This window comes from Drosophila kikkawai, chromosome X (assembly GCF_030179895.1).
Source record: "Drosophila kikkawai strain 14028-0561.14 chromosome X, DkikHiC1v2, whole genome shotgun sequence".
Classification (NCBI taxonomy): domain Eukaryota; kingdom Metazoa; phylum Arthropoda; class Insecta; order Diptera; family Drosophilidae; genus Drosophila; species Drosophila kikkawai.
Window position 1 is genome coordinate 18,663,305 of NC_091733.1, and position 13,445 is coordinate 18,676,749.

Consider the following 13,445-nt stretch of genomic DNA (forward strand, 5'->3'; position numbering starts at 1 on the left):
AGACCCGGATGCGTCCGGAAGTGGGTCGTCTCAATGGAACACCCATGTGCCCACATCACGCATACGTCGTGTGCGCCTGCGGGATAACAATAACGGCAAGAATAACAATAAAGGCTAACGCACTTGACCCTGGGCCAGCCCGACGACGACGACAACGACGACGCTTGGCTTGCCGATTTTGTAGGCCATGGCTGCCATAAAATCGTTATACTTACTAAATTCGGTCCGCCGACACACGACGCCCATTATCCGATAACGGAGAGCTTCTTCGTTTTGGCCATAAACGCAAAACAGGGCAGTAAGGCGGCTAAAACAGCAAAAAAATCTACCATATTCGTGGCATACTTTTGGGGTCAAGACTCAATTTCACAGATGCTTTAAGGAAGATACATGTGTCATTAAATTAAATTAAATATTTATAGATTTATATATATATCGAACATTTTTTAGTTTAGTTTCTTGCAGAAATTAAGATTTATGAGTAAAATAAAAATCGATAAAAAAGTTATATATAACTTTTATTTTGAAATTGAAAAGCAAAAGTTGTCAATGTTATTTTAAAAATGGAAAATGGAAAGGGTAATTTAAAGGTTTGGAATATATAAGTAATAATTTAAAATGTGCAAAGAAAAGTTAATTTAAATTTTTGTTTTCTAAGCCCGCCCTAAAAATACTAAAAGTGTGGCCTCGCCTAATCTGGCAACGCCATTCAAGTTTTTAGTATTTTTCCTTCTGTAGGAAAATACCTGACACAACTACGGTCACACTGGTTGCGAGGTGTGCTGTGCGAAACTCGTCTTGCAATTTTTGTTGGCCTTTCCCAGAACATAAGTTAACATTTTAGCCCGACAATCGACTCCCAAGCCTATCCAATGACGAACGAAGACGTGGGACTGGTAGGCAACAGCGTGGCTGACCGCCTGCAGGTGGGTCCCCGCGAGGGCGTCACCTATCCGATCCAGATGAAGTACTGTGGCCACTGCACGATGCCCATTGAGGTGAGCGAGCGGAAAATGTCAAAGCCGGTTGAAAATCCAGAGTATACATATGTGTTGGCTGTTCTCATCCCCAGTACTGCGAGTACTATCCGGAGTACGAGAAGTGCAAGGAATGGCTGGAGCGCAATATGCCGGACGACTTTGAACGGCTGAAGATCGAGGAGGAGGCAGCCGCCGCCGATGGCACGGATGATGACAAGAAGCGCCAGAAGCGTGGTGGCAAGGGATTGTTGCGCGTCAAGAAGAAGGAGGACGTGCCCAAGAAGATCTGCGTTTCGCGTGCTGCCCGTGGCAAAAAGAAGTCGGTGACTGTTGTCACCGGGCTGAGCACTTTCGGTGGGTGGTTGCCTGCAATTTGTAGTTAATTTCCATAACTCTGGTTATTATTTTCTCTCTAGACATTGATCTCAAGGTGGCCGCCAAGTTCTTTGGCACCAAATTTGCTTGCGGCTCGTCGGTGACTGGCGACGATGAGATCGTTATCCAGGGCGACGTAAAGGACGACCTGTTCGATGTTATACCCGAAAAGTGGTCGGAAATCGATGAGGATGTCATCGAGGATTTGGGCGATCAGAAGCGTTGAATACTTGGGCGTTAAGCATTTGAATAATTTAATAATTTTTTAGCTTATTTTGTACGCAACATCAAACGAAACACAAAACAGAAAAGAATTATGAAACGTTAAACGAGTTTAGTCATTTATTGGACTGATTTTCTGGCTCTGTTTCATCTGTTTCTATGGCTGTCGCTGCTGGCTCAGCCTCTGTGACTTCGGTTTCTGGTTGGTCCTGGTCCTCTTCCGCTGGAGCTGTATTTGTGGATGCTGAGTCTTCAACAACCTCGGTTGCTGGGGGTTCGGCAGCCTCTGCCTCTGGGGCCTTTGTCGCTGAAGCAGACTTTGCAGTTGACTTTTGCCTTGCAGTTGGCTCAGTCGGCGCCTGTTTGGTGTCTCCCGAACCGTGAAAGTGTTTGTAGCTCAGCTGGATGATCTTCTCGTTCTCCTCGTCCGTCAGGGGTGCCTTATTGTCGTCGATAAGCTGCGAGTAGAACAAAGTAAAGTGAGTTATGTGCTTTGCTTCACATGTTAACACAAGCCAATCCTCACCAGCTGCGTGTGCAGGGCACTTGTTGGCGGATCATTGACCATTTGTAGGACCTCGTGAGACTTTAGTCGGTAGGAGGACAAGTCTTTTACGTAGTTTATGATGGCCTCGCGGGTTTGGGTCTTGCAGGGCGTCTCCTCTAGGTACTGCAGTGCCTGCCAAAATGCAAATGATGTGTTATTCACCATATAAGAGGCTTGGAAAATAAGAAAATAACGACTTGCCTCGTAGGTAACTGTGGCCAAATTTCGCATGCCAAACTTCTTTTTGGTGCTCTTGATTTTCTGCAGTATCTGCATCACCTCCAGATTGGTGAGGTACGAGAACGTGGGATTAATGCTGGGGGTGAGCAGAAAAAAGACTTTATTATTTACAAGTTACGAGAAAATCAAAGAAAATCGTACGTTTCCATATTGTTTTGAGTTCAGTCTGGTCGATGCAGTGTGACCGGCGCACGAAAATCAAATATACCAATTCAGTACAAAAGCAATCAAAAAGAGTTACCCTAATGATTTCAGTATGCCATATTCAGAGGAGGCAAAACACAGTTAAATGAACTTATTAAATTAACTTTTATTGAGCAGCTGATAGAAATCTTGTCTGCTTAAAATAATAATTAAATGTTGATTTCAAATGAAATTGTAGTATTTTTTCCTGGTATTAGAGAAACCCCGCGACGGTCACACTGCTGTTTGCGGAACTCTGTTAATTGTTAATAACAATTAATTTAAAGCATTTGTTCAATCGGCAGAGCCAACCTATCTCAGTGCCTTTGGATCCGGATGCAAAGATGCGGATGCGGTGATAGTTGCATCCAGCTGACAGCATGCACACCCACACGAACGACACGGCGGCGATTTCAAATGGACATGGACTGGTCGGTGGCAATAGCGTTGGCACTAGCGCTGGCGGCAGCGTAGGCGCTGGAGGAGGAAGAGGAGGCGTGGGAGCAGGTGGCAGCACGGAGGGCAAGATCCGGTGCATTTTCCTAAGCGAATTTGACGCCACAGCGGGCTGCAAAATAAGCTGCCAGGTGAGTGCGTTCCCGGGATAAACACCGAATGATAAGATAAAAATTCCATATAAACCCATAGGTGCCCGACAACTACATTTCCAAGGACGTGTTCGATGCCATCAACGTGTACATCATACCCAAGCAGCACCTGCAGCGCTGCATCCTCACCGTAAACGCCATGGACGTGAAGATTGTCGGCTACCCGGTGGGCATTCAGGATCAGCAAAAGTACGTTCGCAACGCCTTCCTCTTCAATCTCTGCTTCGTCTGCGACTCGCGCGCCCGCAGCGTTCAGTACGAGCCGGTGGTGAAGAAGCTATCGGAGTACCTCATCATGATGGAGGAGGAGTCGTGCTTCCTGTCGCGCGAGGACGACAAGCGACGCCTGCAGAACATCTTTGAGACGGTGCTGCGCGACCTGAACGAACGCAAGGTGGCGACCATTGTCGAGGGCGACAATACCATCCATTTGAAAATAGTCATGCACAAGCCGGATCCGCCGCCGGTCAAGGATCACATGGTGCCGCTGCTGCTGGCCAATCTGAGGGACGCACCGCTGGACAATTGGGATCTGACCACGCAACAGGTAAGCCACTACTTTCCGAGGTAGTTTCAAGCCCATTTGAACTCGATTCCTTGCAGATCCTGCCTTATATAAACGGAATCAATCACGTTGCACGGATTGCCGCGGAAGCGGACGTGGAAACCGATCTGGTCAAGTCGTGCATACAGAATCTGGTCTACTATGGCGTCGTCCAGCTGCTGCCGATCCTCAAGTACAGCAACGTGTACATGACCCAGAATCTGAAGCATCTCATCCAGAGCTCAGCGCTGAGCGGAGCGTGTCGTAAATATGTGGCCCTGCGGCCGGACAAGACACTACCCAGCGTCCAGCGCATCTTCCAGTTCTACGCCTCAATGACGCACGGCGTCACCCTGCGGGCCATCTGCCAGCGCCTCTCGCCGCACCAAAACAACATCGACGAACGTCGGATGGTGATCTTTGGGCTGCAGCACCGCTTCATTCGCTGCATTCACAAGTATCCGGTTTTCACGGGATCAGTGCCTTCCGGGCGTCAGAAGATGTACACCGGTCTGATCAGCTTCGACGAGATCTGCTGCAAGACCGGCCTCTCGCCCAGCACCATTGAGCGGGACATTGAGAAGGATACGAATGTGACTGTGATCTGGAAGTGACCCCGACCGGTCTTGTTGTAGTTTGTAGCGATTGTTATGTTTCCAAAATCATATATATATATTTTTTTTTCTAATATACGCATACTTATATATACACACGAGAAAGGTATTGAGTCTCCTGGCTAGGAGCTCTCCTGCTGGATCGCTTGCTGCACTGCCTGTGCCACACAGGCATCCTCCGCAGCCATTCCTGTAAGGGATTTATTTTACATATTTTAAGCTGACTTGTTGACTTTAAAAAAGAAAGGGAAGGCTGCTGTAGTTATCAGCTTGCAAATAAGATGAGCAAAGCATGCAGCATTGCATAATCCCAAGTCCGTAACTTACCCATTGATTGGAAAATGGAGATGCCCGACTGTGCGGGATAATCGGCGTTGAGGATCACAGCTCCCAGTTCGCCGGCAATGGGTGCGGGTAGACCTTTCAACTCGGCCTCGGCATTGGCATGGCAATCCACATAGACCTTGGCCTGGCGATACACATCGGAGGCCACCTCACCAAAGTGAACTTCTCCAGCGCCCACAGCTAAAAACATTACATTTTAATCAATTTTTAGTATTTAAGTTTTAGGAATATAGTAAAAAAATAACCAGGATCTCTCACCTACCATTGATATGAACACTGGACTTTCTCAAATCCTTGGCATGGACAAGTGCATCCGGGGAGTACGTGGCTATGCAGATGACATCAGCATCCTGACAGGCCTCTGCCGAACTTGAGCATACAACTATCTTCGGTAGGTCCTGGGAACTCAGTTCCCGATTGAGTTGCTCGGCCAGATCCCGAGCTTTAGCCTCCGTGCGATTGTACAAAGTCAGTTGTTTCACCCGGAAATTGGCACAAAAGCCGGCGGCATGGATCTGACCCTGTACACCACAACCCACAACAGCCACGTTGATATCCCTTTCCACCTCCGCCTGCGAACCGAAACGCCGAAAGTAGAGATATTTGGTGGCCAGCACGGAGGCGGCAGCAGTGCGCCAAGTGGTCAGATCCGTGCCCTCCATTATGGCCGACAGTTCGCCTGTCTGATTGTTGAACAGCAGGACATGAGCCTGGACACTGGGCAGCGGGGGCTGCCTTTGGGGATTCCCACTGAAGGAGGTCACCAACTTGCAGGCGAGCGTGGAGCGGGATGAGGCTGCATCCTCCTTCAAACCGAGACTGTAGTTTCCCACGAAGGCGGGCATGGTCAACAGCACCTGGCTACGATCGCCGCAGTTGGTAAAAATCCTATTCGGTTGGATGGCAAATGGGGATCCGGCTGATCCCTGGTCCTTGACCACCGCCTTTAACGCTGACTCCACAGCAGCATTGACCAGCGGCCAGGTGAGCACACGACGCACCGCATCCGCCCCATAATAAGCAGGTGAATGTCCGCTCATATCTCTGAATAAACTGAAATAACAACGAGGTTGACACCCTTATCTTTCCACTAACTTCAGTTTGGAATCGGGAATCGGGAATGGAAGATTGATTGGTATATAAATATATATGTATAAAGTGATCCGTTCACTATGCTACCCCCATTCAACTATCGCACGAAGCTCACGAAATGTGCAATGAAGTGGGGCTTACATTGCCACCAAGCTGCACTTTGCATTTTGCGGCTGTCGATTGATTTTTATCGAACTATTTTGTGTGGAGAAATCAAAGTTTAAAAAACCCATAACTAAGATAAGCAAGATTTTCTGTGTTATATGTATGAAATTCAATTCGGAAAGCTGTTCTGAATTGGGATTTCTACGCTCAACAAAACTGCATACTCAGTTTTGCCTTAAATGGTTTTGCCTCGCAAAATGGTGAAATCAATGTGCAATTTTTTTTGTGAAGGCGGCATTTATTTGGGATCGTTTGGGGAAAAATCTAATTATTTTGAAAGCAAAATTTAAATTTTAAAATTTTGTTTCTGAATTTTAAACATTTTTTTCGGATGTTTTACAATTCTTCTAAATTTTTAAAAAATTGTTCTAAATTTTTAAAAATTTTCTGATTTAAAAAAAAATTTTTTCTGACTTGTTAACATTTTTTAGATTTTTTATATTTATTTAAGAATTTTTTTTAGAATTAAACAAATTTTTTTTTATATATTTTAACTGCCAAATTTGAATTTGAATTTAACGACGATCAGTTTCAGTGTGCCCAGGTGCAGTTGTAAAATAACACCTAAATTTGGATTCAAACGGTTTGAGTCTCCGCTAACTTTCGTCGGCTCCGAAATGGTTTGAAACTTGGACAAAATTTACAATATGGTCACACTGGCACGTTTTTCGTGGCCCAAAGTTTTTATAACAGTTTATACCAGTTTTCAGTTGCTTGCTGCTGATTTCTGTTCGCCTGTTACCCCAGTTTGGGAAACGGGCAATTTGCATGGAAATGTTCGGAATTTTGGATGGGCTGCTGTAGGGATGTTGTTGTAAAAAGGTTGTTGTTGCCATAAGCTGTTGTTGTCGGCAACAAATAGGTATAAATGCATAAAATGAAAAGTTTTTATAACAGTTTATACCAGTTTTCAGTTGCTTGCTGCTGGTTTCTGTTCGCCTGGTACCCCAGTTTGGAAAGCGGCCAATTTGAATGAAAAGTTTTGCTCACTTCCATCAGTGATGCTCATTTCTATCAGTGATGCTCACTTCCATAAGTGATGCTCACTTCCATCAGTGATGCTCACTTCCATCAGTGATGCTCACTTCCATCAGTGATGCTCACTTCCAACAGTGATGCTCACTTCCAACAGTGATGCTCACTTCCAACAGTGATGCTCACTTCCAACAGTGATGCTCACTTCCAACAGTGATGCTCACTTCCAACAGTGATGCTCATCTAGCTATTTTGCATTATTGGGACAAAATGGCATCTCACTAACTGCCAGAGATGCTCATCTAGCTATTTTGCATTATTGGGACAAAATGGCATCTCACTAACTGCCAGAGATGCTCATCTAGCTATTTTGCATTATTGGGACAAAATGGTATCTCACAAACTGCCAGAGATGCTCATCTAGCTATTTTGCATTATTGGGACAAAATGGCATCTCACTAAATGCCAGTGATGCTCATCTAGCTATTTTGCATTATTGGGACAAAATGGCATCTCACTAACTGCCAGAGATGCTCATCTAGCTATTTTGCATTATTGGGACAAAATGGCATCTCACTAACTGCCAGAGATGCTCATCTAGCTATTTTGCATTATTGGGACAAAATGGCATCTCACTAAATGCCAGTGATGCTCATCTAGCTATTTTGCATTACTGGGAAAAATGGCATCTCACTAACTGTCAGTGATGCGCATCTAGCTATTTTGCATTATTGGGACAAAATGGCATCTCACTAACTGCCAGTGATGCTCATCTAGCTATTTTGCAAAATTTGATGTTTCTTTCATATTCCTCCGCAAGAATGCCCTTCTATTGAGCTTATTTAAATTATCCCACCCAAAAAAAAAACCGAATCCTCCTCATAACTCAAAAATAACACATTTTTTAAGGTTTATTATTTATTTTGAGCTTTAAATAAATAAAAGAAGAAAAGGTGAGCCATGTCGGAATGTCGGGGCTCGATCCCAATGGTTTCGGCTCGGTCTTGGTGGCACCCTCGTCGTGCTGCCCCAGCACCGTGTCCGCTTCTGCTCCTCCTCGTCCTGATCCTCCTTGCCAACGCTCTCTGTCTCGCCATCGGCATCCACTTTCAGTTCCTGGCAGCTTGCTGCAATTAAAATTAAAAAAAGGGTGCGATATATTTGGATAATTTGTGGGAAAAAACTAATATTCAAAAAATCATAACTAAGTCAAAAGTGCATGAAACTCAATTCGGAAAGCTGTTCTGAGTTGCATTTTCTAAGCTGAACAAAACTGCATACTACGTTTAGAGTGCTTTTCAATTTCATTTTTTCTCAATTTTTGAGAATTTTAATGATGGTACCCCTTACATATTTTTGCAAAAATGATGCGATTTATTTTTGGGAAAAACACCTCATTTTCAAAGGCTCATAGCTCAGCCAAAAATGCATAAAATTCAGTTCGGAAAGCTGTTCTGAGTTCGTTTTTCTCCGCTTAACAAAATTGCTTACTCAGTTTTACTGAGATATTTACCTGTAATTTTTAAAGAATTTTTTAAACAATAAGAAGCAAAAAACTAATATTCATAGGTTCATAACTCAGCCAGAAAAAGACCTAATTTTCAAATGTTCACAATTCATCCAAAAACGCATGAAATTCAATTCGGAAAGCGGTTTTAAGTTGCTTTCTAAGCTTAACAAAACTGCATACTACGTTTTCAATGTCATTTTTTCTCAATTTTTGAGAATTTTAATGATGGTACCCCTTTCATATTTTTGCAAAAATGATGCGATTTATTTTTGGGAAAAACACCTCATTTTCAAAGGCTCATAGCTCAGCCAAAAATGCATAAAATTCAGTTCGGAAAGCTGTTCTGAGTTCGTTTTTCTCCGCTTAACAAAATTGCTTACTCAGTTTTACTGAGATATTTACCTGTAATTTTTAAAGAATTTTTTAAACAATAAGAAGCAAAAAACTAATATTCATAGGTTCATAACTCAGCCAGAAAAAGACCTAATTTTCAAATGTTCACAATTCATCCAAAAACGCATGAAATTCAATTCGGAAAGCGGTTTTAAGTTGCTTTCTAAGCTTAACAAAACTGCATACTACGTTTTCAATGTCATTTTTTCTCAATTTTTGAGAATTTTAATGATGGTACCCCTTTCATATTTTTGCAAAAATGATGCGATTTATTTTTGGGAAAAACACCTCATTTTCAAAGGCTCATAGCTCAGCCAAAAATGCATAAAATTCAGTTCGGAAAGCTGTTCTGAGTTCGTTTTTCTCCGCTTAACAAAACTGCTTACTCAGTTTTACTGAGATATTTACCTGTAATTTTTAAAGAATTTTTTAAACAATAAGAAGCAAAAAACTAATATTCATAGGTTCATAACTCAGCCAGAAAAAGACCTAATTTTCAAATGTTCACAATTCATCCAAAAACGCATGAAATTCAATTCGGAAAGCGGTTTTAAGTTGCTTTCTAAGCTTAACAAAACTGCATACTACGTTTTCAATGTCATTTTTTCTCAATTTTTGAGAATTTTAATGATGGTACCCCTTTCATATTTTTGCAAAAATGATGCGATTTATTTTTGGGAAAAACACCTCATTTTCAAAGGTTCATAACTCATCCAAAAATGCATGAAATTCAATTCGGAAAGCGGTTCTGAGTTCGTTATGCTCCGCTTAACAAAACTGCTTACTCAGGTTTACTGAAATTTCTACCTGTAATTTTTAAAGAATTTTTTAAACAATAAGAAAAATATCTCATTTTCAAATGTTTATAATTCATCCAAAAATGCATGAAATTCAATTCGGAAAGCGGTTCTGAGTTCGTTATGCTCCGCTTAACAAAACTGCTTACTCAGGTTTACTGAAATTTCTACCTGTAATTTTTAAAGAATTTTTTAAACAATAAGAAACAAAAAACTAATATTCATAGGTTCATAACTCAGCCAGAAAAAGACCTAATTTTCAAATGTTCACAATTCATCCAAAAACGCATGAAATTCAATTCGGAAAGCGGTTTTAAGTTGCTTTTTCTAAGATTAACAAAACTGCATACTACGTTTTCAATGTCATTTTTTCTCAATTTTTGAGAATTTTAATGATGGTACCCCTTTCATATTTTTGCAAAAATGATGCGATTTATTTTTGGGAAAAACACCTCATTTTCAAAGGCTCATAGCTCAGCCAAAAATGCATAAAATTCAGTTCGGAAAGCTGTTCTGAGTTCGTTTTTCTCCGCTTAACAAAACTGCTAACTCAGTTTTACTGAGATATTTACCTGTAATTTTTAAAGAATTTTTTTTAACAATAAGAAGCAAAAAACTAATTTTCAAAGGTTCATAACTCAGCCAGAAAAATATCTCATTTTCAAATGTTTATAATTCATCCAAAAATGCATGAAATTCAATTCGGAAAGCGGTTCTGAGTTCGTTATGCTCCGCTTAACAAAACTGCTTACTCAGGTTTACTGAAATTTCTACCTGTAATTTTTAAAGAATTTTTTAAACAATAAGAAACAAAAAACTAATATTCATAGGTTCATAACTCAGCCAGAAAAAGACCTAATTTTCAAATGTTCACAATTCATCCAAAAACGCATGAAATTCAATTCGGAAAGCGGTTTTAAGTTGCTTTCTAAGCTTAACAAAACGGCATACTACGTTTTCAATGTCATTTTTTCTCAATTTTTGAGAATTTTAATGATGGTACCCCTTTCATATTTTTGCAAAAATGATGCGATTTATTTTTGGGAAAAACACCTCATTTTCAAAGGCTCATAGCTCATCCAAAAATGCATGAAATTCAATTCGGAAAGCGGTTCTGAGTTCGTTATTCTCCGTTTAACAAAACTGCTTACTCAGGTTTACTGAAATTTCTACCTGTAATTTTTAAAGAATTTTTTAAACAATAAGAAAAAATATCTCATTTTCAAATGTTTATAATTCATCCAAAAATGCATGAAATTCAATTCGGAAAGCGGTTCTGAGTTCGTTATGCTCCGCTTAACAAAACTGCTTACTCAGGTTTACTGAAATTTCTACCTGTAATTTTTAAAGAATTTTTTAAACAATAAGAAACAAAAAACTAATATTCATAGGTTCATAACTCAACCAGAAAAAGTCCTAATTTTCAAATTTTCACAATTCATCCAAAAATGCATGAAATTCAATTCGGAAAGCGGTTTTAAGTTGCTTTCTAAGCTTAACAAAACTGCATACTACGTTTTCAATGTCATTTTTTCTCAATTTTTGAGAATTTTAATGATGGTACCCCTTTCATATTTTTGCAAAAATGATGCGATTTATTTTTGGGAAAAACACCTCATTTTCAAAGGCTCATAGCTCAGCCAAAAATGCATAAAATTCAGTTCGGAAAGCGGTTCTGAGTTCGTTTTTCTAAGCTTAACAGCTGCTTACAGTTTTACTGAAATACTTACCTGTAATTTTTAAAGAATTTTTTAAACAAAAATGAACAAGAAGCTAAGCTTTTGCTATTATTTTTAGAATTTTGGTATACATTTTATGAAAATCGGACAACTGTCATATAGTTGCCATAGAAGTGATGGGTAGATGTAGAGAAAATGTAAAGCTAGGAATGTAACTGTAACTGTCAAACTGTTTTGTGTGTGTTTTCAGCATTTTATTAATGTTATGAATAAATATATAACTTTTATATCTTTTCTTTTATTTTTTATTTTTAATTATTTAACCAGAATGGCTCGATTCTTAGTGATCCAATTGCAATCTGCAAGGGTGTACGAACTTCGGCGTGTCGAAGTTAGCTTCCTTTGACTTTCTTTGCCAAAATTTCCTGAAGAGAGTTATTAAGTAAAGTATAAAGTATTTTAAAAAATTTTTTGTAAGTCGAAATATTGCTAAATTTTAGAGATATAAAAGGTACTGTCATGGTCAATTCTGACGAATTGGGTGGGGCGATTTCAAAAATTTGAATGCCATTGTGTGGACATCGCGTGAACTAGAATATCTTTAAATTTACTTTTAAATCAAGGCACCTAATTTCAAATTTAAACTAAGCAAAGAAGCCATAATTTCCAGTCCAAAAGTTACTTGTCAAACGCCAATCAAATCCAGTCAAAAGTTCTTAAAGAATTTAAGCAAAATTGAAAGAGAAAATGCCTCGCGTCAGAGATAAGGCCGCTAGGACAGAAACAAAAGCGCCAGGAAGCCGATCGGGATGAGAAGGTGTACTTGGCCGAACTCAAAATTGATGCCGCCCTGGTGAAGGTCGACCAGATGGGCAGACGCCACATGGAGGAGGTGGACAGGAAAATCAAATTCATCCGAGACACCACCGACAGGGAACTGCTGCGCATGAAGTGGTTAGACTTTCTGGCCCTCAAGATTGACAATTTCGCTGAATACCAAGGATCAGGTGAGAAATACTTGATATTCTTGGAAGGAGACTCACTAGGGGATTACTTGGATCGTTCTTTAGTTTCCACCAGAATTGTTGCCCTTCGCAGCCGCTCTGTATGCCGAAAGCCGGCGGAGAGGAGTCGCTCTAAACAGCCAACTTGGACGCGGGTGCAGTCGGTGGACAGGGAGAAAATGGACGGGATTCCAACTTTAAGCTTTCGGCGATGGCCCCGTGCCGGCAAGGCAGGCGGTCCGCTGGCCCTGCCAAAGCCTTGGGAAGAGGAGCGCTGTGCCAATGTGCAGATCCCCACCAGCAAGGAGGTTATCCCGTGAAGCTGCACAAGATGATTAAGCAGATGAAGCGTGAGATGCTGATGACCTTGGACCAGAACAGCCTCGCTCAGGAGAAGACGCTGACTGCCAACCTGGATGAAATTGTGAATATGGCCAATATGGAGAAATTTTAGATGTGAATCGATTGATTTTCCAATTTTAAAATGATTTAAATCTTTTTCTAATAACCATAAAAACCTAAATAAATACAAATCTGGTAAATAGATATCTTTTTAAGATTTATTAAAGTTATATTTCAAATTAACGATTTCTTAACACCTGTAAAACATTCCATCTTACGTTCTTTCCCAAGGGAATTATAAAACAAAAACTAAAAACACAGAAACGAAATTCAAAAACCCGGTGAAAAGGCGGAAAATAAAAGCAACCAATAATCGAAACCATTAGACAAAGGCGAACTAAGGCAATCGCTGCAACAATAACAATAACAACGAGAAATAAAAACTTGCCCGATCGAATCTAATTGGAGGAGGGGATGGTTGGGACCGGGGCGAGAAGGAGCGCGCGGGACTTGGGGATGTGGGGTCCATTGGGTGCGGCGCCAACGCTAAACATAACGGCACAATTATATTCGTGCCTATATGTGCAATGCATACGAGTACCTTGTGCACCAGAAGAAAATATATTATTCTATTTTCTGTATAATATTAAAATTATTTTACGAATTTCAAATTATTGAAACTTTTTTCCTGTGCCTTCCTAGTAAATTAAAATAATGTTTGATGTATTTTTCACTTAGAAAACCTTGAATACTCATATTAAATATAGTCATTTTTTTCAAGGAATAATTATACATAATAATTAATAACTATTTAAGTTATACTTTTTTTA

The 13,445-nt window shown here is 40.6% G+C and overlaps 4 protein-coding genes and 1 pseudogene across 4 annotated transcripts; 3 read left to right on the forward strand and 2 right to left on the reverse strand.

The window, feature by feature from the left end:
- Nucleotides 1-756: 756 nt before the first annotated feature.
- Nucleotides 757-1,684, forward strand: DENR (density-regulated protein). Its single transcript, XM_017169561.2, has 3 exons — nucleotides 757-998; nucleotides 1,073-1,334; nucleotides 1,397-1,684. The coding sequence occupies exons 1-3, from the start codon at nucleotides 873-875 to the stop codon at nucleotides 1,579-1,581; spliced, it is 573 nt and encodes a 190-aa protein (XP_017025050.1). The 5' UTR covers nucleotides 757-872; the 3' UTR covers nucleotides 1,582-1,684.
- Polr3I (RNA polymerase III subunit I) lies at nucleotides 1,667-2,558 on the reverse strand. Its single transcript, XM_017169550.3, has 4 exons — nucleotides 2,506-2,558; nucleotides 2,326-2,440; nucleotides 2,104-2,256; nucleotides 1,667-2,035 (listed from the first exon to the last, which is right to left on the reverse strand). The coding sequence occupies exons 1-4, from the start codon at nucleotides 2,511-2,513 to the stop codon at nucleotides 1,694-1,696; spliced, it is 618 nt and encodes a 205-aa protein (XP_017025039.1). The 5' UTR covers nucleotides 2,514-2,558; the 3' UTR covers nucleotides 1,667-1,693.
- Nucleotides 2,559-2,765: 207 nt separating this feature from the next.
- Nprl2 (Nitrogen permease regulator-like 2) lies at nucleotides 2,766-4,313 on the forward strand. The gene is made up of 3 exons (XM_017170255.3): nucleotides 2,766-3,134; nucleotides 3,196-3,702; nucleotides 3,759-4,313. The coding sequence occupies exons 1-3, from the start codon at nucleotides 2,928-2,930 to the stop codon at nucleotides 4,311-4,313; spliced, it is 1,269 nt and encodes a 422-aa protein (XP_017025744.1). The 5' UTR covers nucleotides 2,766-2,927.
- A 31-nt stretch (nucleotides 4,314-4,344) lies between these two features.
- Nucleotides 4,345-5,845, reverse strand: LOC108077093 (ketimine reductase mu-crystallin). The gene is made up of 3 exons (XM_017170267.3): nucleotides 4,921-5,845; nucleotides 4,641-4,838; nucleotides 4,345-4,503 (listed from the first exon to the last, which is right to left on the reverse strand). Exons 1-3 carry the CDS (start codon nucleotides 5,696-5,698, stop codon nucleotides 4,436-4,438), a joined length of 1,044 nt encoding a protein of 347 aa, XP_017025756.1. The 5' UTR covers nucleotides 5,699-5,845; the 3' UTR covers nucleotides 4,345-4,435.
- Nucleotides 5,846-11,937: 6,092 nt separating this feature from the next.
- Nucleotides 11,938-12,800, forward strand: LOC108076596 (borealin-like; annotated as a pseudogene).
- The last annotated feature ends 645 nt before the right edge of the window (nucleotides 12,801-13,445 follow it).